At 44.7% G+C, this 26,047-nt stretch overlaps 1 protein-coding gene across 2 annotated transcripts in view; it reads left to right on the forward strand.

Annotated features, from left to right (window-relative positions):
- SCAF4 (SR-related CTD associated factor 4) overlaps window positions 1-26,047 on the forward strand; it is a 141,902-nt gene that overhangs the window by 38,765 nt on the left and 77,090 nt on the right. Inside the window, exons 2-12 of one of the 2 annotated variants that reach the window (XM_073584554.1) lie at window positions 2,158-2,241; window positions 4,393-4,437; window positions 5,314-5,475; window positions 5,746-5,881; window positions 6,318-6,463; window positions 8,244-8,381; window positions 8,464-8,561; window positions 14,051-14,174; window positions 15,408-15,569; window positions 23,888-23,967; window positions 25,570-25,760. In XM_073584554.1, coding sequence (XP_073440655.1) covers window positions 2,158-2,241; window positions 4,393-4,437; window positions 5,314-5,475; window positions 5,746-5,881; window positions 6,318-6,463; window positions 8,244-8,381; window positions 8,464-8,561; window positions 14,051-14,174; window positions 15,408-15,569; window positions 23,888-23,967; window positions 25,570-25,760 — 1,366 coding nt within the window. Of the gene's footprint in view, window positions 1-2,157; window positions 2,242-4,392; window positions 4,438-5,313; window positions 5,476-5,745; window positions 5,882-6,317; window positions 6,464-8,234; window positions 8,382-8,463; window positions 8,562-14,050; window positions 14,175-15,407; window positions 15,570-23,887; window positions 23,968-25,569; window positions 25,761-26,047 lie in introns of both variants that reach the window. The other variant, XM_073584553.1, reaches the window with a different exon arrangement.

The following is a 26,047-nucleotide window of genomic DNA, read 5'->3' on the forward strand; positions in this document are numbered from 1 at the left end:
TAACGACCTTCTGACAAAAGATGAAGAACAAAAGCAATATGTCCTGCAAGTTGTAAGCAAATGCCGAGCATTTTATTCTGACGTTTCAAAAACTACTTTAACAAAAGCTCTAGAATAGATTAGATAACTATGTAAAATTATCAACTCATGTAGGTTAGCGTGCTCTGATGGTTCATCTGTGCTACTGAGCAATTTATTAGCCATTAACAACTTTTCATTGTCTGTAATGGTGGGATCAAAAAACGATAATCCCACCAACTCTGCATTCAAATACCACAAATGGTTCGAAAATTTGGTCAGGGCTATTTCTGCAATGTTGTTGTCACATTCTTTATAGTCTAACAGACTATGCAAAATAAATACCTCAATTTGGATTTTTTTCAAACTTTGAGCGACGAGCGGCACAGGTTAACGTCGTTTGATCGAGCTCAAATTTTGGCTCTCTCAATATCTGGAAAGGGGAATCGTTTTGTGGGGTCCAGACGAACAAGATTCTGAAATTTTTTCCCCCCATATGAGATCCGGTCACCCTAGTGCACACGCTGCGGATTCTGATGCGATTCCGCAGCGGATTTGGCCGCTGCGGATCCGCAGCAGTTTTAAATGCGGTGTACAGTACCATGATATCCTATGGATATTAAAAAAACGCAGTGCAGACGGTGCGGATTTTTCCGCGGTTTCAAAACCGCAGAAAGAATTGACATGTCAATTCTTTCTGCGGATTCCGCTGCGGTTTGCCATCTCCATTGTGGAGATGAAAAACCGCAGGGCAAAACCGCAGGCCAATCAGCAGGTAAAACCGCAGGTCTTTTGACCTGCGGATTTTTCAAAATCCGCGCGGCCAAATCCGCAGAGCAATTCGCAGCGTGTGCACATACCCTAAGTCTGCTTAGTGCTCTTCACAAAGAGAAACTTTTCCCTTTTAGATCGTCTACTTGGGTGTGGTCACTGCTTTTCTAGGGCATATAGTTGACCATTAAAATGGGACCCTGTTCACATGGTCAGTTGACATCTCTAGTGAGCAAACATTTTTCCTATCCTCTGGATTAAGAGGGCTCTCTCTGCTCTCCTGAAATATCTTGGTGCATTTCTAAATTCTAGATAAAATAATTTAGAGGATGTTTTCTTATATCCATCTCATGCTGTCCTTTTTGAGCCTGTAAAAGTATGACTACATTGACAGCTTGGTGTTAATATTCAGCTTGTTACAAGGGTTGTCTAGGTCTGAAAAACTATAGGCTAATGCATAGCTCAAAGGTGCACAACATGCGGCCCGCAATGCCATTCTGTGCGGCTCCCAACCATACGGACAGAAAAATGCTAGTCTGACAGTGACTGTATGTAAGCTACACACAGGAGAGTACTGGCAGCAGCTGAGGCGCAGGGACTGGCAAGTTCTAATGGTGCCTTGTGTAGACATCTCTGGGTGCCTCATACAGGAGAATGGGGTCTCTTAACCCGCTTTGCGCTCAGAAAGAAGTATATGAATTAGACTGGTGGCATTCTTGCCTAGGGATCGCTCCAGTGTAATTTATCGGAGTTGTGAAATGAGCAAAAAACACCCAATCTTTTGTGCATAATCTGTTCTTCTTTAGAATCTTTTAAAGTTTTTTTTTTTTGCGAGGATTTAGAAGTGGATTTTTACTGCAAATCCGCATTAACAATGGCTTCAAATACTCTTTCCTAATAGTTTTACTGTGAGATGTATTAAATAACGTAAAATAAACATTAAAATCAGTCAAACTTATTTGACATGGGTTTTTTTTAACATTGATTTAAAAGCTGAATACATTTCTAAATGCTCGTGTGAACGTATCATGAGACTGCTGATTTTTGGAGTTGAGTCCAAGTGCTTGGTGTATAAACAGAGCTCCACAGATGCTGCCATATGCTGTGAGGATTTGTGCAGCTTGATGCAGGGAAGGGAAGAGGCGTGGGGGCGGTGGAGTGGGCAGGAGTGCAGCGATCACAGGATGGAGAGATGGGAGGGAATGGAATCATGGGAACTGTAGTTTTCAAGGGAAAGAAAAAAAGGTAGTTGCACACGGTTTTGGCACACAATTGCACGTAAAGATTAAAAAAAGGTCAGCGGTCTGATTTTATAATTTTTTTTCAGTCTATTTTCATTTTGTGATAACATAAATGTTTTCTTTCTAGCTCTTCGCTCTCATGGATATGAAGCCTCCAATTTCTCGAGCAAAAATGATTCTAATAACAAAAGCCGCAATTAAAGCCATTAAGGTGAGTTTATACTATGTGTCTAATAACTACTTAGTGACAGAGCCAATTTCGTACTAGATGACCAAGACCGTTTTTGCAATTCTGACCACTGTCACTTTATGAGGTGTTGTCTCTGGAACGCTTCAACGGATCCCACTGATTCTGAGATTGTTTTTTCATGACATATTGTGCTTCATGTTAGTGGTAAAATTTCTTCGATATAACTTGCAATTATTTAAGAAAAAAACGAAAAATTGGTCAAAATTTTGCAATTTTCAAACTTTTATATTTTTGTACACTTAAATCAGAGAGTGGTGTCACACAAAATAGTTAAAGGGAATCTGTCACCTCATTTTTAGCCTATGAGATGCGGCCACCGCCATCAGGGGCTTATCTACGGCATTCTGTAATAATGTAGATAAGCCCCCGATGTAACCTGAAAGATAAGAAAAACGAGTTAGATTATACTCACCGGGGGTCCGGCGCCTCCCATCTTCTAGCGATGACGTCCTCCTTACTACTGCCGCGGCTCCTGCGCAGGCGTACTTTATCTGCCCTATTGAGGGTAGAGCAGAGTACTGCAGTGCGCAGGCGTCGGGACAGGTAAGAGAGGTCCTGCGCATTGCATTTATTGTGCAATTTCTCCCAAGTATGCCCATACCCCATATGTGGGGGAAAAGCCACTGTTTGTCTGAGGTTCATCTGAATCCAATTTTTATGGAAATTCAGGCAGAGCTCCCCAAACGTGTTTTTTTTTCTTTTTTCTTTTTTACATGATCTGTCTCGCAGTGTTGCTTAAGTACCTTGGAAGCCAGATGCCTTTTGTGGCCCCAAGTCTGCCATTATTGTGTGACATCAATATTAGCATATTTATTCAAGTCCAGTAGCGAAAATTAAAAATCGCCCTACGCTAGTTTTCCCTCCCCAATCTATCATGAATGCAGCAGCCCGGATCAGATTTCTGTTCCAACTGCTATACTGATGCTGTCATTCTGTGCCAGTCTTTGCACTGGTTGCCCATCCGCTGCAGAATGCAATATAAACTTCATTCTTAGGGCCCTGTCTCACATAGCGACACACCAGCGATCCCGCCAACGATATTACCTTGTCAGGATCGCTGGTGTGTTGCTACATGATCGCTGGTGAGCTGCCAAACAGGCAGCTTCACCAGCGATCAGCACCAGCGACGTGGGTAACAAGCGATGCACGTCGCTTTGTATCCCACTGTGTACCTTAGTTACCAGCGCGCTGGTGCAGGGAGCTGGTAACCAAGGTACACATCGGGTTTCTAAGCGCTGTGCGCCGCTTAGAATCCCGATGTTTACCTTAGTTACCAGCGGCTGATCGCTGGTCTCCCGCCTGTCAAACGCAGCAATGCGTGCTGGCCAGCGGGAGACCAGCGATCAAAAAAAATGTCCTGGCCATTCCAGGACGATCAGCGATACCCGGCAGGGGGGCAGGTCGCTGAGAAGTGTCACACACAGCGATCTCGCTGGTGAGATCGCTGTTGCGTCACAAAACTTGTGACTCGGCAGCGATCTCGCTAGCGAGATTGCTATGTGTGACGGGGGCTTTAGACACAAAGCTCTCTACAGTTCTGCGCTACGCTACATCTCGTCTTATCGGTCTACCACCTTACCTGTACTCTTCGTTCCACTAATGACCTTAGACTAAAATTCAGTATAATTTGAAACTCCCACTTCTAGCTACAGTACTTCTCTCGTGCTGCATCAGTTTTGTGTAAAGCACTACCCCAGACAATTTGGTTAGTTCCCATTATCCACATTTTCAAGCGTGCCATCAAAATATTTCTTTATCTAGCCTATGATTTCACCTCACTATTATAACTATCGCCTGTTTTCTCTTCCATGCACTAAGTAACGTACTTATGCAGATTCTGGCTGGTGACCAGGTTATCTGAATACTTTATTTATTATACTGATGGCTGTACCTTAAACGACGAGCAATTTATTATTAGAATTACCCTTTTGCATTACCCCTATTTCCTCATAGATTGTAAACTTACGAGCAGGGTCCTCGCTGCTCTTGGTATACACTGAACTATGTTACTCCAATTTGTACGTGTCCCATCTGAATTGTAAAGTGCTATAGCAATGCACGGTCTAAAATGCAATTCTCATGAACTTCTTTTTATTTTTACTTTTTCAACAGCTTTATAAACACGTGGTCCAGATTGTAGAAAAGTTCATCAAAAAGGTGAAAAACCTCACTTTTTATTGACTGTGTGCGGTTTCCATCAAGTCTTTATTCTGAAAAATGTATATGTAGATTATAGAACTCAAAAAAAAAAAAAAAAAAAAATCGAACAGAAAGCAAAGGGGTATCTTCACAACTAAGTGTATAGTTGCATAATTGGGTGAAAATTGTCCAATGCCATGGTTGAAAATTGGTGAGCAGTTCTTAGTTTTGTCAGTGTGTCGGTCAAATGGCTGAAAAGGCTAAACAAGAATAGTCATTTTTCTGACCTCAATAAACCCTTCAGGTTTTCTGACAGATCTGCGCAGAAAAAGACGTCTGCAATGTGTGCACAGGCCCTTAGTTTTTGTCTAGTAAAGACCTTCGGTGGAGCTGCATTACTAGGATTCTCTAGGTCTCCCATAACTCCCATAAAATACGATCTGCCCTCCATGGAGTACTGATCAGAAGACCCAGACCCCGACCCCTGTTTATTCTAATCCTTAGGTGTTTAGAAAATTAAAGTCCCATCTCTGTCCTTTTAACCTGTTTTTATGGACATGCCCTGAAGAGCTCAGATGGAAATGCCCTTTTAAGCCTTGTTTTATTCATATGTATGACACATCATACATCCATCAAAAAAAAATTACCGCAAAAGAATGCATGTAAAACAATTTTTCAATTTGCAAACTAAAATTGCCATTTCTAATGATGAGGTCTTAAGAACAAGTGTTTTTTATTGATAGTCTGACCAATTTGCAAGTTAACCAGAAAAGGCTTGCTAATGCTGTTTTTATATGTGCCAAAATGCATTCTCTTGATGAACGGGAAATATTATTGCCTTGCTCGTTCTGACTCTGCTCTTCCTCCTGGTGTGATTTTGTTTTTGCTTTTCAGTGTAAACCGGAATATAAAGTACCAGGGTTATATGTCATTGACTCAATTGTTCGGCAATCTCGCCATCAGTTTGGAATTGACAAAGATGTATTTGGTCCAAGATTCACTAAGAACCTAACCGCAACGTTCCAGTGTTTGTATCTCTGTCCAACAGAAGACAAGGTAGTGCATGAACATCGTAACCTCTCTATGAAATGGGCCGAGCTGGGTTGATACTGCCGCTTCCGTAGACTCGTGTCACTGTGTAAATGGTCTCTTGATGTTTTCCTTTCTTTCATTGTTGCTTTTTTTGTGTGGAAAACATCCAGTGTCCGCTTGATAATTGACTCTGGTAAATTAACTGGTAACTTGGTAATTTGCCTTTTCTATGGGCTATTTCAAGTGTTATTGAAATGTGTGCAGCTAACACTCTCTCTTTTTCCACTTTTCTAGAGTAAAATTGTCCGTGTGTTAAACTTGTGGCAAAAAAATGGAGTATTTAAAATAGAGATAATTCAGCCATTGCTGGATATGGCAGCAGGGGCCGCACCTGCTGATCTTTTGGCTGATAGTTCTGCTAATGAAGAAGGTAGGTTCTTTGTGTGCTATATTGAGTGACCAGTGATACGATAGTTTATTGATCCCGAGGGAAGTAATAGTATTTTGTGCCACGTAACCAAGCCATTTGAAAAGTAAGCGTCACTTGTCCAAGCCAGGGCAGCCCTGTTGCTCGGATTGACCCACAGCACAAACAATACATGTATTGGCAGTCTGAAGGTCCGTTTTTAACGGATTGACCAGTTGCACTAAATGACCTTAAATTAATAAAAAATGTTCACAGATGGGTCGCAATAAACTAATCACTCTATAGTTCTCAGCAGCACGAGACTTGTTCACCTAAGACTGTGTGCTGCTCAAGAAATAACTTTGCCAGGTGAATGAGCTAATTCATCATGCAATCTGATATAGACTACAGATATGAATTAAACAAAAGTCTTACATTGTTTTAATTTTTTTTTCTGTAGGAGCTTCTCCTCCTCCTCCAGCATTACATTCAGATGCTCTTGACGAGTCCTTAAGCGATGTCCCTGCTATGTCTGTACCCCAGTTACCGAACTCGGATGCTATTGCTGCTGTAGCTCAGTTGTTTCAAAGCAGTCAAGGGCAGCAGGTACGTCACACCCATCCATTATACTTGCTTGTTACTTTTCCTTGCCTTTGTTTCCTATCATGTTCTTACTAGTGTAACAACAAAAATATATAGAAATTGATCTGATCTTAATTAAATCATTAAATAAAATTAGGATAATTACACAAAAAACACTAAAGATTTGTATAGGATTAATAATGCATGTAGAGAAGATTTAATTACAGTGTAAAGTTTTCCTTACCACCTAGGTTATGTATTATGTGCATATATCAGCATTACAGAAGGTTACTATGAAAACAAATAGCTGGCCTAATGTCCCTGTTTATCAGATACTATACTGTATGCACAAGTAATTGAATACTGAAGATGGAGTAGTGCAAGCAAAACAATCAGAAATCCAAAATAGTAGTCAGAATATCCATACAGACCCCGTGGTGGTGAAATACCTCAACACACGTTTCGCATAGCTTAGCCACAGGGTAAAATGTGGCCAAACCTGTATTCTGCTGATTCCTATTTTGGCAATGGTCTGCAAATAGTGTGATGGTATTACATATATCCCTCCTAGCTGCTTGTAATAGCTAGTATAAAACCTATAATGCTCTTCACATTACATGATTTGTGCTTTTTGTCAGATTCATTCCCATCTAGAGCATTGTCATTAAATGTTCACATGTCTATTCAGACACATTTCAGTAGGGTTGAGATTTTCATGGTTTGGCACCTCATCCCCCATATCAAAAGTAATTCTTTCAGGTACATGTAAACGCTCTGAATTTAGTGCAGCCATATGTGTGCATTTGAGCGCATCCATAACGTGAGTATTGTGATCTATCTTCTGGGCAGAATTAGAGTAAATTCATTAAGTAAATGTGTTGCTGCTGTCATACATTTACTGAAGATGTTGGTGCACGGTTCAGTGGTATTACATAGACTATGAAAAGTTATAGTGCTGAAGCTGTGGAAAATTGTTGGCATTTAGTAAAAACTTATTATTTTGATACCTTTTTACTATAAACTAGGGTCTACAAAACTACAAAAGGAGTTGTTCAGGACTATAGCCAAGGATAGGTCTTCAATATCAGAATGACAGAGGGGCAGATAATCCTGTCCTCATGGTCTTGTAGTCTACATGGTAATGGGGAAGGAGACTGTAGGTTGGGGGAAAGGGTTGCACTAGCGCCGGTGGTGTTGAGTTGGCAGCGGGGTCATTGCAGGCTGGCGGCTTTCTTGAAGAGATGGGTTTCCAAGTTCTATCTTAAATTTCCAAATGTGGGAGACAATTGGTCGTGTTGCGGCACAGAATTCCAGGGTATGGGGGATACTCGGGAGAAATCTGAGGTTATTGGGTGACTAACTTAAGAGAGCGAAAGAAAGGAGTAGGACTGGAGAGTACATGTAGGGAAGATGTAGAGATATTAGTTCAGAGATATATGGAGCAGACAGGATATGGATGGACTAGTACGTCCGTGTTGGTAGTTTGAACTGGATCCGTTACGGAATTGAAAGCCAATAGAGATTTGCAGAGCGGGGGAATAGTGAGAGGTGATATGGATTAATCGAGCAGCGGAGTTAAGATTTGGGGGCCATCACTTTACATCCCCCAAACTATCTGCCAACTAGTCCTGAATGTAAACTAAAGTGGAGCTGTGCTGTTCCAGCTCTGCATATTCTGTTCAGTGGCGTCTCCCAGGGACAACCCCTTCAACTTTGGATAGTTGGTTTTGCCATTTTTGAGATGTTTGCTATTTTCTGCATTTTTTTTTCTATTTATGTGTGTGTCTTACTAAAGCTTCAGCAGATTCTGCAGACTTTCCAGCAGCCTCCAAGACCACAGTCTCCAATTGTTGATGAAAATGTTTATGCCCAAGTACAAGCAATGGCATCTCAAATGCATCCATCGTCACATCAGACCGAGCGGAAAACTGCTTTTGACAAGGTGACATTTCTTGGGAGTATTGTACATCAGAACCGGCATCCGCACTTGTAAATAAATGTGTTAACAAAGTTTTTCTTTGTAGTTACTCGAAAGATTTGATTACGACGATGAGCCTGAAGCAGTCGATGAGACAAAGAAAGAGGCAGCCAGCCCCTCTGCTTCACCACCTCAGCCACCTTTGTAAGTAGAAATATGACCTTTCGTTAGAGGAGACAAACTTGTACAGTATCATGTAATAAATGTTTGGGCACCCCTGGTCAAAATTACTGTTACTGCGAACAGTTAAGCAGGTTGAAGATGAAATTATCCCAGAAAGAGCTAAAGTTAAAGATGACACATTTCCTTTGTATTTTGGGCAAAAAAAAAATATTGTAACTTTTTTTTACATTTTAAAAATTTCAAAAAGGTAAATAAGCCGATTGCAAAAGTTTGTTCACCCTTGGAAGCTTGTTTGACCAAGGTTTCAGACCTACCTTGGCCTGTTACGGTTATTGCTTGTTCACTATCAGTTTTAGGAAAGGCCAGGTGATGCAATTTTCGTTATAAAGACCCAGCCTCCTCTAACATTGTGCCAAAAAACATCAGCTATGGATTCTTCTAAGCCATCTGCCTAACACTCTGAAAATAATGGAGGCCCACAAAGCAGGTGAAGGCTATAAGAAGATGGCAAAGTGGATGAAAATCCCTCAAACGAGAAGTGGAAGACTCTTGGCTGGCTACAAAAAGCATTTACAAGCTGTGATACTAGGTACTAACCATACACAGTGCCTAAACTTTTGCATAGGCCCATTTTCCTTTTTGTGTAGTTTTTAAAATGTAAAAAATTACAATATTTTTGATTACAATACGAAGGAAATGTGTCATCTTAAACTTTAGCCCTTTTAGAAATAATTTCATCAACTTGCTTAACTGTTCACAACTGTTCATTTTGACCGGGGGTGCCCAAATTTTTACATGCCACTGTATGTCAGTGTAAATGGCATATGGAAAGGATTCATGAAATGTTTTCCCTGTGTGACTATTTATTTTAGTCACTTATATAGCGCCATTACCGTATTTTTCGGTCTTGCATTCCGAATTCAGCTTACTGGGGTGGAGATTACCAACACTGATGGAGCTGAGGTCACAGGGGGTTTTCGGTGGTCTGGCGATGATATGACTCCCATCTCACATTGGTGCGGCAGTGCTTGGTGTTAAGAGGGCTCCCTTCGACATTTTGTGAAAGCCTGGAGCCCCCACACATCCATTGCTGCGATGCTGTGACCCCCAGGAAAATGGCTGCCGGAAGCTACGCATGTGCAGATTGAGATCTCGACACCGAGATGTCGTTTCCTGAGATCTCAACTTGCGGGTGCGCGCCGCCTCTAGCAGCCTTTTTCCCGGAGGCCACAACATTGCAGCAATAGAAGTGCGAGGGCTCCGGGCTGTCACAAAATGTTAGCGGAGCCACAGAACCTGCCGCACCAGCCTGGGATGGGAGTGAGGTCATCGCCCTGCAGCTTCGGACCTCTGCAGAATTGCCTGACTCCTTCTGCTACCACACTATAAGACGCACCCCTGTTTTCTCCCCAAATTTGGGTGGGGGAAAGTGTCTTATAATCCGAAAAATATGGTAATTCCACCAGGGCTGTGGAGTCGGAGTTAGTTTTGGTTGCAGTCGGAGTCGGTAGAAATGTACCGACTCCAGCTTTAAAAAAAAAAAAAAATGTATTAATATTTCATAATTGAACTTTCATATGAATTTTATAAATGTTACTCAAATATATATGTTCTATCAAACTATGAACAGCAGTGATAAGCAGTTCTGCTGGAGATAGACATTTCTTACTTCTTGTGTGTCACTGTTCTCCACTGCCCTTATCTAATCTTATACTTGGTTAACCTCATGCTGCCCCAACCCCCCTACTTACAATGTATGAAACTGAAAGTGAAAATGTGTTGCAAATTCTTAGTAGTAAAGCTCCTCCTCTAGACTAGATCATACTAGGTGTGCGTCTTCCAAGCATCTCACAGCTGCCTGCTACTCAGAAGAGGAAGACTGTAAGAAGTATTATCCTTTCAACAAACTTTGCATCAGTTAACTGTGAGTACATGAGGAATAATAACAGTATTACTGACCACTATATCAGTTGTACGACCTGGCAATAATTTTGTACAATTGTTTTTAGGAAAAACAATTGTCATTTGGATTGTGAATGCAGAATTAAAAACCTGAGAATGTCAAAGAAGCAGCACATTAAATCAGCTGTATTTGAACATTTCACCATCACTCAAGATAGAAAACATTATGTCTGTCAGTGTATGACAAATGATCCAGACGAAAACAAATGCTGTGAAGCCAAGATGAGTGCATATTCAGGCAAAGATAAAAATGCTCCTACCAGAGCTTCTAATCTAAAGAGACATTTACAGCACTTTCATCCAGAAGTACTGAAAGCAGTGGATGAGAAAGACTGCATCCAAACCAATGAACCAGTGCCCAGCTCTTCCAGCCAAACAAAGGAGCAGAGAACTTTGCAGCCATCAGTTGCAAGATATTTTGTCAGTGACAAAGTTACTGTGACAATGACAGTAGATACATTTAAAAAACAGATCATAGAGCTTGTTGTAAAGGATAGTGTGCCTATTTCATTATTTTCACGACCAGCTTTTATGTATCTGAATGGGGAAATGGCCCGCAAGCTTGGTGTTTCTCTGGAGAGAGAGTATTAGAAAATTAGTAATCGAAGAAGCTTTTAAACAAAAGGAAGAACTTAAAAAAACTCAAGGGACGCTTTCTGTTTCTTAAAATGGATGCCTGCACACGTCAGAGTGAACTATTTTGCCATCAATGTCCGATTTGTTTGTGACAAAAATGAAATAGTTACCAAGACATTGGCAGTAAAAGACACCAAAGCTCATCACACCAGTGAGTTTCTCCAGGTCTTGGTGGAAAAGGTTCTGCAAGACTATGAACTTAAAAAAGAGCAAGTTCTTTCTTTCGTAACTGACAATGCTTCAAATATGATAAGTACTATTAAGCTAATGAATGAGAGTAATGATGGTGACCAGCAGCTAGAAGAACATTCTGGGTCCACAGACACAGAAATGTTTGAAATAGAGGAACACAGTGTTGTAACTGAGGAGCAAACTGAAGTTGCTTCAGATGAACAGCAACATGATAGTTTAGATGATCTTGTTGAAACTGTGTCAATATGTTCTTTCATTCATCACATGCGCTGTGTTGTGCATACGCTACAGCTGGCTATAAGAGACAGTCTACAAGAAGGACATGCTGCTGCACTGATTGGCAAGGTGAGAAAATTGGCTACTGTTGCCAGAACCCCTAAAGTTGACTCAATTTTGAAGAGACGTGCTGGAAAAGGGGCAATTATTGATCAAGCCACACGATGGGGCAGTACTTACTTAATGATTCAGAGCTTGGTTGAACTGAAAACCTTTCTTGTAGACATGGCTAACCCTCAACTGACGCTAAATGAAAGTCAGTGGAATCAGGTGACTGAGCTGGACAAATTGCTAGAGCACCCATTTACAGTGACTAAAAAATTACAAGCAGAGGACTTAACTCCAGGTATTTTCTTAAAGGAGTGGAAGAACCTGATGTTTCGCCTGTCCCAAAGAGGAGGGTTAATTGCAAGTGGCATTGCTACATCAATGAAACGGAGAGAGGAGCTACTATTACAAAATAACATTCTTTTGGCAGCTGTTTATGTAGACCCAATGCATCGGATTCTTCTAGATCAGTGGTCCCCAACCTTTTTTGCACCAGGGACCGGTTTCAAGCAAGACCATTCTTCCATGGCCCGGCAGGGCGGGGATGGAGGTGTGGCAGGGGCGGGGCTTTGGTCATAAGGGGGCGGGGCTATGGACACGGTTGTAGTGTAGCAGTGCATACTTATAATTAAATAACATTTATAATGTGACAACTCACCATAGGTTTTGAATGAGTGCTCCATCACCCCCTTCTCCCCATCATTGCCTTCACCCCATCACTCCCCTCTCCCCATCATTGCCTTCACCCCATCACTCCCCTCTCCCCATCATTGCCTTCACCCCATCACTCCCCTCTCCCCATCATTGCCTTCAGCCCATCACTCCCCTATCCCCATCATTGCCTTCACCCCATCACTCCCTTCTCCCCATCATTGACTTCACCCCATCACTCCCCTCTCCCCATCACTGCTGTCTCTCCATCACTTCCCTCATGGCCTTCTCCTCATGTCCCCATCTCCTCCAGGGCCAGGCTACACAAACACAGACCAACACACACACACACATATTATACGTACACACACACACACACATTATACATACACACAGACACCTCCTCTCACCTGCCCGCCGCCCGCGCTTCCTCGCTCTGACACAGCAGCGGCGCACTCCTCTCTGTGTCAGAGACAGGAAGCGCGGGCGGCGGGCAGGAAGCTGGACGGGTCCTTGCAACTCCGCTCCTGCTATTCCCTCTTGCAGGCAGCGGAGCTGCTTGGATCGCTCCCTGCCGCCGCTACACATGAGGGCCCCCGCTACGCCACTGACCGCCCCTGGCTCCCCTTTTGTCCGCGGACCGGCAAGGGCACTGCAGCGGCCCGGTGCTGGGCCGCGGACCGACGGTTGGGGACCCCTGTTCTAGATGATCAACAGCTAAGTAAAGGAAAAGAAGCTCTGTTTGAAATAGCAGTAAGGATGAAAGGGTTGCTGAACAGTCCGGAGGAACAAGAAGAATTTGGTCGTCCTGCCACATCTTCACCCTCATCATCAACTGATGAAGAATTTAATTTTGAAAAATATTTGGATCACAAGGAACGTGCAAAGCGTTCCCGCATAGAAGAAGAGTCATCCCCATCAAGGAACACAGCCAGTACATTTCAGCAGAATTTTTCATGTACACTAAAAGAAATTGAGAAATTTGACCGTTCATGAAAAATAACAGTGCAACAAGCGATTCCTCTGTATCCTGACATTGTCAGAGATGTTGCCCGAGTGGTTACTGCTTTGCCACCAACACAAGTTAGTGTAGAGAGGTTGTTCTCTGCTCTCAAAATAATTAGATCAGATTTGAGGGCATCCATGAAGGAGGATCTGACAGAGGCAATACTTTTTCTGAGGACAAATTTATAGATTTCTTCTTATTAACTGCATAAAAGTGTTTATTGCATATTTACTTACAGTTTAGAAAAGTTTATAAAATTTATTTGCTATATTCTAATTGTATTCTAATAAATGTAGTTTTTGCTCTAAGTGGTCTGATTACTTATATGATGGTGAGAAACTGAATAAGCACGATGTTTAATATTTTACAACAGTAAATTTGTTGTTATGAATTGGCCATTTATGAAGGAGTCGGAGCCTGATAAAATCCAGGAGTCTGAGTCGCAACTGTGGCTTACCGACTCCACAGCCCTGAATTCCACAGCACTTTAGACATTGGTACTGTCCCTGTTGGGGCTCACAACCTAAGCATGAGTTGCATGTGAGACTGCAGAGTTTCCATGGCACATAAGCTCCTTAATGTTCTGGTAACTAGATTTCATCTATGGGCTTTTGTACTATGTTCACGTTCTCGAGCAGCACCGATACATACAACTTTTGTACATGCAGGTAGTAAAGCTTTTATTCATAAGCTATTTGAAGTTGCTGATGTATCTTTTTATTCTGTTATTGCATTTCAGTCAGTTTCCTGGAGAGGTCATGCAGCCCCCTGTGTCATTTGCACAAATTCAAGGGCAAATGTCAAACATCGATCAGTATCAATCACAGATGATGGGAATGCCACAGGAACCTCTACTTAGTCAGGTATGTTCCATAACCCAGCAGTGTTGTGTTTGCGTGTGACAGTTAGGGTACGTGCACACGCTGCGGAATCCGCTGCGGATTAATCCGCACGGATTTTGCAAAAACCGCAGATAATCCGCAGGTCCAAAGACCTGCGGATTATCTGCGGTTTTGCCTGCGGTTTGGTCCTGCGGATTCACTATCTCCACAATGGTGGAGATAGGAACCCGCAGCGGTTTCTGCAGAAAGAATTGACATGCAATTCTTTCTGCGGATTCAAAACCGCAGCAAATCAGCGCGGTTTTTTCCGCAGCGTCGGCACAGCGTTTTTTTTTTCCCATTCAAATGAATGGTACTGTACACCGCAGCTAAAACTGCTGCGTGTCCGCAGCGGCCAAAACCGCTGCGGAAACCGCAGCGTGTGCACACATCCTTACACTGCAGATTTTTCGTCTACATTTTCTGGCTGAAGAATATGCATCATATTACAGTAACAGAATTGTTAATGGATTTTATGAAAGGGGTATTCTTAAGTTGTCTCTTCAGCAGTTAAGGGCAATGCAATTACCTTACAGTTTCCATACTTCTTGGTTTCTGGTAGGGTGGCCTCTCCTCTGATTGACAGCTAGCTTTGGTGAATACAAATGTAGTATTAGTAGAACTATAAAGCCCAGCACAAGTTCTCCATAACACTTTCGGTCATCAATGGTGTGCTTAGAGCCTAAACTGTTATCCCTGAATTTACAGAGATAACTGAGCATTTGAATAAGCACACAGCTCAATAGCCAGAGCAGAGTGTGGAGATTAGGAGATTTGCTCAGAAAGCTGCCAGGCTGGTGATTTATAACTGCATCTTTTCAGAAGGAGAGGAGGGAGGTAGCTATTGCACACTAGAGGCTGGGTCTCCATGAATACCACGTGTATGCAATAAAAGAGAAAATCTCTCATTGCAGGAGAATGATCTCCGTTCGCAAAAGCAAATCAATTGCAAACTTATTTTCATCTTAACTAAACCAATCTTAGAACTTGAGAACACACCTTTAAGTTGCAGATATTGTACGGATTTCACCCTTCAATACGTGGGGTGAAGTCCGCAGTAAATCCGTTTGTAACATAAGGATATTGATGTGAAGCCGAATCAATATCTGCAGTGGAAAATATGGCCTTTAACGTAACAGTTCTTTTTAAGTGTGAATTTTATCTTATTGCAGCTTACCTTTGCTTAGTTTATATATATTTTTTCACTTTATATAGACTTCAGTTCCACCAGCTGGGCAAATGCTTGGCTTTGGAATGATGCCAGCTCAGAATTACTCTACCATGGTTCCACCTGTAGTTTCCCAGCAGTCTCCTCAACCATTTATGCCAGATTTTTCATCTCAGAATGATGTACAGATGATGACCGATTCTCTGCCGGTAAATGTAATCGCTTTTTCCAGTATTGTCATTGTAACTAATAGGGGTTGTTCACTACATAAATGCCAAAGTGCCTAGAATAAAATAAAGATTTATACATACCGACCAGCGCCACTCCTGCGATGCTGATGTTTTTACCCCTGATACTTGTCACTTGACATTGGCTGTGAGACCACTGTAGGCAATTAACGACTGCTGATCGTTTCAGCTCATGTGGGACGTAACCATGTAACCGGACCCACCAGAAAGTCTTCAGTCGTGGGGGCAGCTTGAGTCCCTGCTCCGTGCATACTGAGCAGCAGCTGTAACCACACCCCAGCGCTGACTGACAGCGAGCTTTTAGTGTGGTGGCCACACGGCTTTAGAATGCTGTTAGCCTGCAGACTAACCCCACATCTGCAGGTTTTTCACATGACTGGGTTCCCTTTAAGCATTCATGAAGAAGTTGTCCAGTAATAGGCAACCCTTATAAGTTAGTCTTTCCCTGTGGATTTGAAGTTCTCACATAATGGTTTGTAAACCATCAAGAGCATTATACTTGTTCACTCCTCTGCACTGTAATTTAGCACAGGGAAAGTTTATCAGAACTGTATTGGTGGCCATCTTCATTCCACATGCTCATATTTTAGATATTAAATAGGTTATCCAATCCTTGGGTTCATACCTACAGTCACTCAGTGATTTCCAGAATTGTGACTCAAAACTCTGCACAGTCAGGATTCACCAGGAAGTGTGGGCGGTCATGTGACCATGAGTATGCAATTTCCATACTTCGGTCACAATAAGACTAGAAGTCTCCGGCCTCACTCAAGTCTAGTAGGCACGTGACCACATGTATGCAAATCTTATACTTGTCACAGGCCTTTCTCGCTTCTGGCACCAGAGAATCTTGACAGTGCGATGTGAGGATCTGCAAGTGTGCAGTTACATAGGATAACTGCAGACTTTATCCACAAGCCAGGACAACCACTTTAAAAGTGAACCTGACAGCTGTTTTCGGCAGCATGAATCAGACTGGTTCTCATTTCAGGCAGAAATGGCTTTCTATGAAGCCTACGTGTGTGTATAGGGAGAGACCTGTTACTCCAGGGTAATGGGCGGGGAGAAGCCGCTGTGTAACTGTTTTTGGACCAGTTAACTGTGCAACATTATCCCCTTTTAAATGCATGTTTTATTCTGAAACGCTGCAACAATTTAGAATGAAATTTACCTGACTGAAATGACACTTCCAGTATTGGATTCATGCCTCCCATAGTTCAGGCAGCATAAATTAGCTGTAAGGAGCACTTTTAACAAAACTCTGTATTTCACTTGGTTTTTATATGTATGCTTCTGCATTACATGACCCTCTTAGCATGTGTTATTAACTTGTATTCACAGGCAATGTTAAGCCACCTTTCTCCTACGCCTCATTGGGGGACACCGAGACCGTGGGTGTTATGCTGCTGTCCACTAGGAGGACACTAAGTAAACCAGAAAAAGTTAGCTCCTCCCCTGCAATATACACCCTCTCGCTGGCTGAGATTCTCCAGTTCTCGCTTAGTGTCTGTAGGAGGCACTTGGGTCTGGTTTCAGACCCCACCGTTTTTATTTTAGTTTTGAATTTTCCAGGGCTGTGGAGTCGGAGTCGGTGCTCATTTTGGTGGAGTCGGAGTTGGAGTCGGTATAAAATGGACCGACTCCGACTCCTAAAATATATAATAAATTGGGTACAGTAATTCAATGCAGGATGTGCTGAATATTTTTTCATAGGAGTTTGGGAAAGTTATGAAATGTCTTATAAATGGCTGTTATATTCCTGATCTAAGGCTACATTCACACACAGCGTTTTTCCTGTGTTTTTTGAGGATACGTTTTTCAGCTGCAAAAGCTGATCATCTTTTTAAAAAACTGGTGAAAGGTTTTTGAGCTCATAGATAATGTTTTCAATAGCAAAAGCAGATTAGAAATCTGCTCTATCTATATATCCATTTATCCATATCTGTGTCCATATCATATCTGTACCAAAAAGAATGAAAGCTGGGTAGTACACCAATATATATTCTGTTCTATCTAAATATCTTGATTATTGGATCATAAAAATGATTAAATGTCTGAGGTTCACATTGTACTACAATAAATTTTTCACTTAAATATAAGCAATATGTGTGGGAGTCGGAGTCGTGGAGTCGGAGTTGGAGTCGGTGTAAGGGAAATTGAGGAGTCGGAGTCGCAGGTTTGGCTTACCGACAGCCACAGCCCTGGAATTTTCTGTAAATTTTTATTTTTTAATTAACGGAGTGAAGGGGGCGACGGTTCCTTTCTACGGCCCGCTCTCCCCCGAACCAACAACAGGCAAGCACGTGGAGTAACCCTTCACGTATACTTTCCTGCGACAAATGGAGCTGATTCCTCTGACGATGGTTCCCTTATGGTCGGTACTCCACGGATACGAGGGCAAGCCCAACAGGACGTAGCACAGGAGTGCATGGAGCAGACCTGAACAGCGCTTTTTCGGATGCCCTGAATCAGCCCCAGAGCTCTCTGTCCCCCTACCTAGAGGGTGGATCGATTAAGCAATACCCCCCTGTAAAACCTCCTCCAGCTCTGCTACATCGCCTGGAGGATGAGACTGAAAGACCCTGGACAGCGACGACCTGACTGAGCACAGGAGTGGAGGTATGGGGTCGGGTCCTTGTCCCCGGGAGAAGCGCTGACTTAGCGTCAGTGGCGGTACACTGGCACCCGGTCGCGGGCCCGCCCGGCACATACCGCAGGGAGGGCAGAAATTTAGCTCCCGGCTTTTTCGGCCTGCTAGGCCGCAGTTTAAATAGCGCTGCTCTCGGCGCCTACCGCGGGTAGGCCAAAAATTTAGTCTCCGGCCTACTAGGCCGCAATTTGAATGGCGCCGCCCGCGCTATTGTCACCGCCCCCTCCTCTTGGCGCCTCTCATTCCAAATGAGACGCGCAATTCTAACCTCGGGGGCCATGTCTGTTACCTCAGCTGCAGTTAACCCTTTCAGGAGCAGCCGAATTCCGGGTGACGCCACAGGGCCACAGTGTTCCTCCCGGGGGACATAACACAGGACCGTGGGTAAGCTGCATCTGCCCTCAGATTAAAGCTTAACCCCTTCCCGGCACATTCCCTGCAGTCAGACTCTGCCGTTAACCCTTTCTGGAGCGCTATGCCTCACTCACAGGAGGCTAAACCGGCCGCTAAGGCCGGTTTCACATTTGCGCTTCAGGGCGCAGCAACGGCCTGCGCACGGCCGCCACTAAGCCCTGCCCCTGTCGCGCCTCCACCGGTAGCTCCGCCTCCGGGCGCATGACGCGTCATGCGTCCCCTATCTATCACTGAGGACGCAGGCCGTGCGCAGTATGCGTTTTTGCGGCACCTGCGTCCTTTTGACGGTGCGCCGACCAGTGCCAAGCGCAACCTCTTGCAATTTGGTTGCGCTCGGCGCGCCGCCAAACGCATACTGCGTACGGCCTGCGTCCTCAGTGATAAACATAAAGGACGCATGCAGCGCAATGCGCCCGGAGGCGGAGCTACCGGCGGAGGCGCGACAGGGGGCGGGGCTTAGCGGCGGCCCTGCGCAGGCCGTCGCTGTGCCCTGAAGCGCAAATGTGAAACCGGCCTTAGAAGCACACTGCGCGCTTCTGCCGTGTGTATTACCTGCAAGTCGGCCTTACCACAGCGAGCATGACTCTCCAGTGCTCAAGCTAATCCATTATGCACGGACCGCGACCCGGCCTGCACCCAAACCGCGCCCTGACCTGCGCTCCAACGCCCCTCGCAGCCGCTCCTGACGGGTCTCCTGCGTCGGGTACCACCGAGTGGGCTGCGCACCTGTCACGGTTGGTGGAGCCTCTGACCAAGGCTATATTCCCCCTCCGGGAGGACTGTCTCTGCCAATGCGGGCTCATGGCGCGTCCCCCTAGTCGCGTTCGCGCCTCAGCATCAGCGACTCTCGCCCTCTCCTGAGGTTCACAGCGAGCATAACTCTGATTTATATCTGTCACGTCAGCCCCTCAGAATCCCCCAACTGATCAAGAGTCGCTTGATTCTCTTATAGAATCAGTCAACAGGATTCTGAGGTTGAATGAGGAAAATATTCCCGCTCCAGCACTCCTCATTTAAGGAATAAGTGTGTGCGCTGGTTATTTACCAGCCGTCCTGTATCATAGGGATCAGCCATAAGTGGTTCACTGGGCAAAAATTTACTCTGGCTAAATACCCTTTTGATACAGACCTAATGAAGGATCGATTACAGATCTCTCCGGTGGACCCTCCTGTACCGCGTCTTGCTTCCACAACGCTCCTATCTGTTTCTGAGGGTTCCTCGGTCAGAAACCTCTCTGATGATCAAATCGACTACCTTGCCCGTTCAATTTTTTGGAAGCTTCAGGAGCAGCGTTTGTTCCATCCTTCGCCGCAGTTTAGGTCACTAAGGCATGGCCGCTTGGGCAGAAGTCCTGCTTACTGCCTTCCAGGGCACCAATCTTCCTCCGGAGACAACCTCTGTCGCCAGCCAGATGATTCACGCAGCGAACTTTGTAGTAGACGCTTCTTTTCAGGCCGCCAATTGCGCGGCTCATACTGCCGCTAATGCGATCTCCATTAGAAGAGCCCAGGGCTCTGCGGCTGGTGGGCGGATGCCATATCTAAAAGTTTGTTGCCTTCTCCCCCCTTTTCAAGCGGGTCATCTTTTTGGAGAGAGACTGGACCAGCTCATTTCTGATACTACCAATGGAGAAGACAGGTAAATTCCTTCCTCAACAAAGGGCTGTTCGGCTGTTTTTGCTCCAACAGCCGACGTGTTTCAATTTTTTCGCTACAATTTCAAGTTGGTCCTCTACCTTCTCTTTTGGATCAGGTCTGTCCCCGCACGGAGACAGAGGCTCCCAGATCTCATACAGATCTAACCGTTCTTGGAAACCCAGGCCTAGGGCTTCTGGATCTAGGGGAGCCAGATGTCATAGATCTATCTAATGACGACAAATGGGTCAGGAAGCTGGTATTCTTCGGATATAATATACAATTTCTTCCCCCCCCCTCCAACTTGAGTTTTCCTTTCCTCTTCTTCCAAGAAAAAGACGAGCCTTCCTTCGGGCTGTTCAGGCTCTTCTAAGGGACGGAGTCATCATTCCGGTCCCCCTTCACGAAGGGTTCAGGAGATTTTATTCAGTCCTTCTTTTGTGGTTCTAAAAGAGGACGGGTCCATGCGACCCATCTGTGGATCTCAATAGTTAATCACCTTGTCACGGTACAGCGATTCCAAATGGAAACTCTCCGATCAGTTGTCGCTTCCATGGAAATGGGACAGTTCCTAGCATCCATCGACGTCAAGAACGCTTGCCTTCACATTCCGATCTGCCCGTCCCTCCAGTAGTTCCTGCGTTTTGCAACTCACGAGGAACACTTCCAGTTCGTGGCCTTGCCCTTCAGACTTGCCACCGCTCCCAGGGTCTTTACCAAGGTCATGGCAACTTTCATGCCCATTCTTCACCCTCGGGGAGTTGCACTGTTACTGTATCTGGACGACCTGCTCATCAAGGGTCTGTCCCTTCCAGTCAGCAAGGAATCTGTGGATAACAGTAAATACTCTTTCCCGCCTAGGGCGGAAGATAGACTGCAAAAAGTCTCTCCCGGGACCGGCTCACACTTCCCGCGGATTCACCACTCTCCCTCCAGGAGAGACTCAAGCCTTACAATAAGCAGAGCGGCCTCTTTCTCGACCAGTTTCTATCTCCATTCGTTTCAGCATGAGAGTTCTCGGAAGGATGGTGGCAGCGATGGAAGCAGTTCCATTTGCACAGTTCCACCTCCGTCCCTTACAACATGCATTGCTGTTAGCTTGGGACGAGAACCCGTTCTCCCTGGACCGTCGGATTCCTCCGTCTCTGTGGGACAGGCAAGCCCTCAGGGAGTAGACACCGAGGTCCTCCCTGAATCAAGGGAGGTCTCTACCCACAGTAAGATGGTTGGTAGTAACCTCTGACGCATGTCTCCTCAGTTGGAGTGAGGTCACTTGTCACCTCACGGCACAAGGTCATTGGTCAACCCGAGAGTCACGGCTCCCCATTAACTTTGGGAGATAAGAACAATCAGATTAGCTCTAAGGAGTTTCCACCATCTCTTCGCTGGTCTCCCCATCAGCCACGGCTGTAGTGTATATCAACCGTCAGGAAGGTTTTCGGGGCAGAATGGTCATGCACGAAGTGAGTTTCATCTTCCATAGGGCCGAGGCCAACCATTTACCCATCTCGGCAATCCACATCACGGGCTTGGAAAATTAGAAGATAGATTTTCTCGGTCACCAAGGCATTGCCTCGGGGAGGTGGTCTCTTCATACGGAACTCTTTCAGCAGATTTGTCATCGTTGGAGGACTCCGGATGTGGATCTCATGGCCTCAAAACTAAACAACAAGATTCCTCGGTTCATTTTCCGATCGCGCGTTCCTTGCGCCATCGGTTCGGACACTCTAGTTCCGCCATATCTCCGGTTCCGGCTCCTGTTCATCTCCCCCCCCTTCCCTTGTTTATGAGGGTCATCAAGAGGATCAGAGCGGAGGTAGTGTCAGTGATCCTAGTCGCACCAGACTGGCCGCGCCGAGCATGGTATGCAGAACTAATACAACTAGTCGCCGACATCTCCTGGCAACTTTCATATCATATGGATCTACTCTCGCAGGGCCCGATTTACCATCAGAACTCCGGGGTCCTGTCTTTGACAACGTGGCCGTTGAATCCTGGTTTTTAGCTCAGGCTGGTTTCCCTCACGACGTGATTTCCACCATGATTAGTACCAGGAAGCCTGTGTCCATGCGCATCTATCACCGCACCTAGACAACCTTCCTTTTTTTGTGGTGCAAGGTTCATGGTCTATCACCTCCGGTATTTTCCTTTCTGACCATATTGGAATTCCTTCAATCCGGATTAATATCAGGCCTTGCGCTTAGCTCGCTCAACGGCCAAATTTCGGCCTTGTCAGTGCTTTTCCAACACAAATTGCCACCAAGCTTCAGCTCAAGATGTTCATTCAGGGAGTTTCCCATGTGGCGTCTCCTTATAGAAGACCATTTGACTCATGGGGCCTTAACCCAGTTCTCGGGGCCTTTCAGGAGATTCCTTCTCGAACTGCTGCAGGACGTGTCACTGACTGTCCCCTCTTGGAAGGTGGTCTCTCTTGTGGCAACTACGTCAATCAGACGAGTTTCGGAATTGGCAGCCCTTTCCTGCCATTCTCTGTTTCTGAATTTTCATCAGGGAAAGGTAGTTCTCAGGACGTTCCCGTCCTTCCTGGACAAGGTCCTCTCCTCTTTCCATCTCAACAGGGAAATTGTTTTGCCTTCCCTTTGTTCCGGCGCCAGTCCATCGAATTGAGAAGGCCCTCCACACCCTGGATGTGGTTAGGGCGCTGAGACGGTACATCTCGCGGATGACTCCTTTCCACAAGTCAGATGCCCTGTTCATACTTCCAGACGGGCATAGGAAGGGTCTAGCCAGGTTGATTCGCTTGGCGATTCAGGTATCCTACCGTGTCAGGAACGCGCCTGTCCCAGCGGGGATTAAGGCGCGCTCTACCCGGTTAGTGAGCGCTTCTTCAATCTTTCGGCACCAGGCCTCGGCAGAACAGGTCAGCAAGGCTGCGACTTCGTCCAGTCTGCATACTTTTACAAAAAGTTACCAAATTCATTCTCGGGCCTCTCCGCAAGGCTGCGACTTGGTCCAGCTTGCGTACCTTTACAAACATTGGCTAATTCATTCTCAGGCTTCTGTGGATGCAGCTCTCGGCAGACGCTGCATGCAATCGGCAGACGCTGCATGCAATCGGCAGTACCACGGTGTTCACTCAGTGGTACATGGGGTATTAGCATATGTATGCTCCCACCCAGGGACTGTTTTAGGATGTCTCACGGTCTCTGTGTCCCCCAATGAGGCGTAGGAGAAATAGGGATTTTTGTGTACTCACCGTAAAATCCTTTTCTCCAAGCTAATCATTGGGGGACACAGCACCCACCCTTTTTAGCCTATTGGCTCACTGTAGCATTCTTAGGCGTTGATATTGTTATGGTTGTTAACTCTTTATGCTCCTACTGCTTTTTTTCACTGAACTGGAGAATCTCAGCCAGCCAGCGAAAGGGTGTATACTGCAGGGTAGGAGCTAACTTTTTTTTTTTGGTTTACTTAGTGTCCTCCTAGTGGCCAGCAGCATAACACCCACGGTCTGTGTCCCCCAATGATTGGCTCGGAGAAAAGGATATTACGATGAGTACACAAAAATCCCTATTTTTTATCCAGTCAAAGCAACTCTCAAAATGGTTTTTTTTCTTAGGATATTGCCATGGAAGTAGAAGAGCCGAGTGCCCAAGAATCCAAACGTCATATGACAGATCGTCAGAAGTCTGGATCCAGGTACACGCCGCTGCACTGAGTGCTGAAATGGAAGCGATAACTTTTTGATTTATTTTATTGTTTGATTTATTTTTTAGCACCTGTAGTAAATTTTAAGTTGGTGCTTGTGTCTCTCCGTGAAGGATTGTTGCAAATTTGAGGCTGTATTACTGCAGGGATGGTAATTTGATCTGTTGGCTTCAGTTCTGGAATATAATGCCTCAAATCAGTCTCAATTGTATTTGGCAGTGGTACAAACCTCTTGTCTGTCTGTTGGAGGGACAAATCCTGCTTTCTGCCTTTTTATTAGGCAATTCCCAAGTTGTAAAATTATGGGGTCTACTAAATATGCCATAACTGCAAGATGGGAATACGCCTTTAACATCCTTTCCTTTTTTTTTATATTCTAATTAGTATTGTATTACAATTACAAACATTAGACCGATCACTTTTGACAGTGAGGGTGATCAATGAGTGGAACAGGCTGCCACGAGAGGTGGTGAGTTCTCCTTCAATGGAAGTCTTCAAACAGAGGTCGGCCAGACATCTGTCTGAGATAGTTTAGTCAATCCTGCATTGAGCAAGGGGGTTGGACATGATGACCCTGGAGGTCCCTTCCAACTCGATCTCCCTTTTACGTGCAGCGCTGTACAAAAGTGTTAATAGCTCTTAACATTGGCTATTTGTTTCTTTAAATTCAGCAGCAGGACAATTATCCCAATATGATGCCTCTGTGATGGTATTGCATGATGCATAAGTATCTGCTAGTAATTCTCAGCATTGACTGATTTAATAAGTTGTCATGTGTGTTGAACATCTGCAGGTGGATTAGACCTCCATCTGCGGCTGTTAGGCCGGAGTCACATTAGCGTAACACATCTGATGCAAGAGCATCGGATGCTAATGACACACTGCTCTTGCTCTGCTATGAGCAAGAGCAGAGTGTCAGTGCTCTGTGCTCCGATCCTCTCGCATCAGAGAATCAAACGACAGGTGTGGAGGAAACTGAGAAACTAATTTCTCCATCACCTCCGTTGCCGGTGTCTGCAAGAATCACACTGCACTCAGGGGTGATATCAGAGTGCAGTACGATGTTTCACATGCACCCACAGACTTGTATGGGTGCGTGTGATCCAAATCTCGGATGCAGTCGCACAATGCTGCGATTGTTTTCCCATGTCAGCCATTAGCCAGTTAAACCTTCCTGTCAGGGGTTTAATACACTCCTGCTAGAAGCACGTCATTCTGGCTAGGGGTTTACATAAAACCCCCTTGCCGATCATTACGATAGTCCTGTGAATGCCAGCTCGTGGCCGGCTATCATTAATTTTGTTATACATATTTTGTTATACATAGCAATGCTGAAGCACATGTGAATGATCATATGAAGGCGTTTTAAATTGATATTGTCTGTAGAAGAGCATGAACAGCACTACAGCAAGGGATACCCTGGACATTGAAAATTCATTTAATTTATGGTTTAACTGCTCTTGGATGTTTTTTTGTTTTTTTTTTTGTGTTGGTTTTTTTTTTTACTTTTCAAAAGCATAATGTATATCTAGCTTCAATAGTGAAGCATTAATGTTTGTAGAAGTGAACAGGACTTATATATTTTACCTCCAGATCACCTAAGAGGCGGCGATCTCGGTCTGGTTCCCGCTCTCGTCGTTCTAGGCACAGACGATCACGTTCTAGATCCCGTGACAGACGACGTCACTCCCCAAAATCTCGCTCTCAAGAAAAGCGTGACCGTGAAAAGGAACGAGAGCGTAGAGTGAAAGGTCTTCCCCCTATTAAATCTCAAGCTGTCAGTGGTGAGTGAGACGTTTAAGTGGCTTTGAATGTTCTATTCTCCAGTTCTCCCATACTTTCTTTACGGATTTACAGCCTCTGGCGTGTATCGCTTTGTTTAAGGCCTGTTTCACACTTCCGTTTTTGTGTCCGCCAAACGGATCCGTTTCCGTTTTTTTGACGAAAACTGATGCAAACGGATCCGTTTTTTTAAAAACGGATCCGTTTTTTTGACGGATCCGCGGTAACCGTAATGGAAGTCTATGGGACAAAAAAAACGGATCCTGCAAAAAATGGCGGATCCGTTTTT

The sequence above is a fragment of the Dendrobates tinctorius genome, unplaced genomic scaffold, assembly GCF_039654945.1.
Source record: "Dendrobates tinctorius isolate UK_male_01 unplaced genomic scaffold, ASM3965494v1 ptg000084l, whole genome shotgun sequence".
Lineage (NCBI taxonomy): Eukaryota > Metazoa > Chordata > Amphibia > Anura > Dendrobatidae > Dendrobates > Dendrobates tinctorius.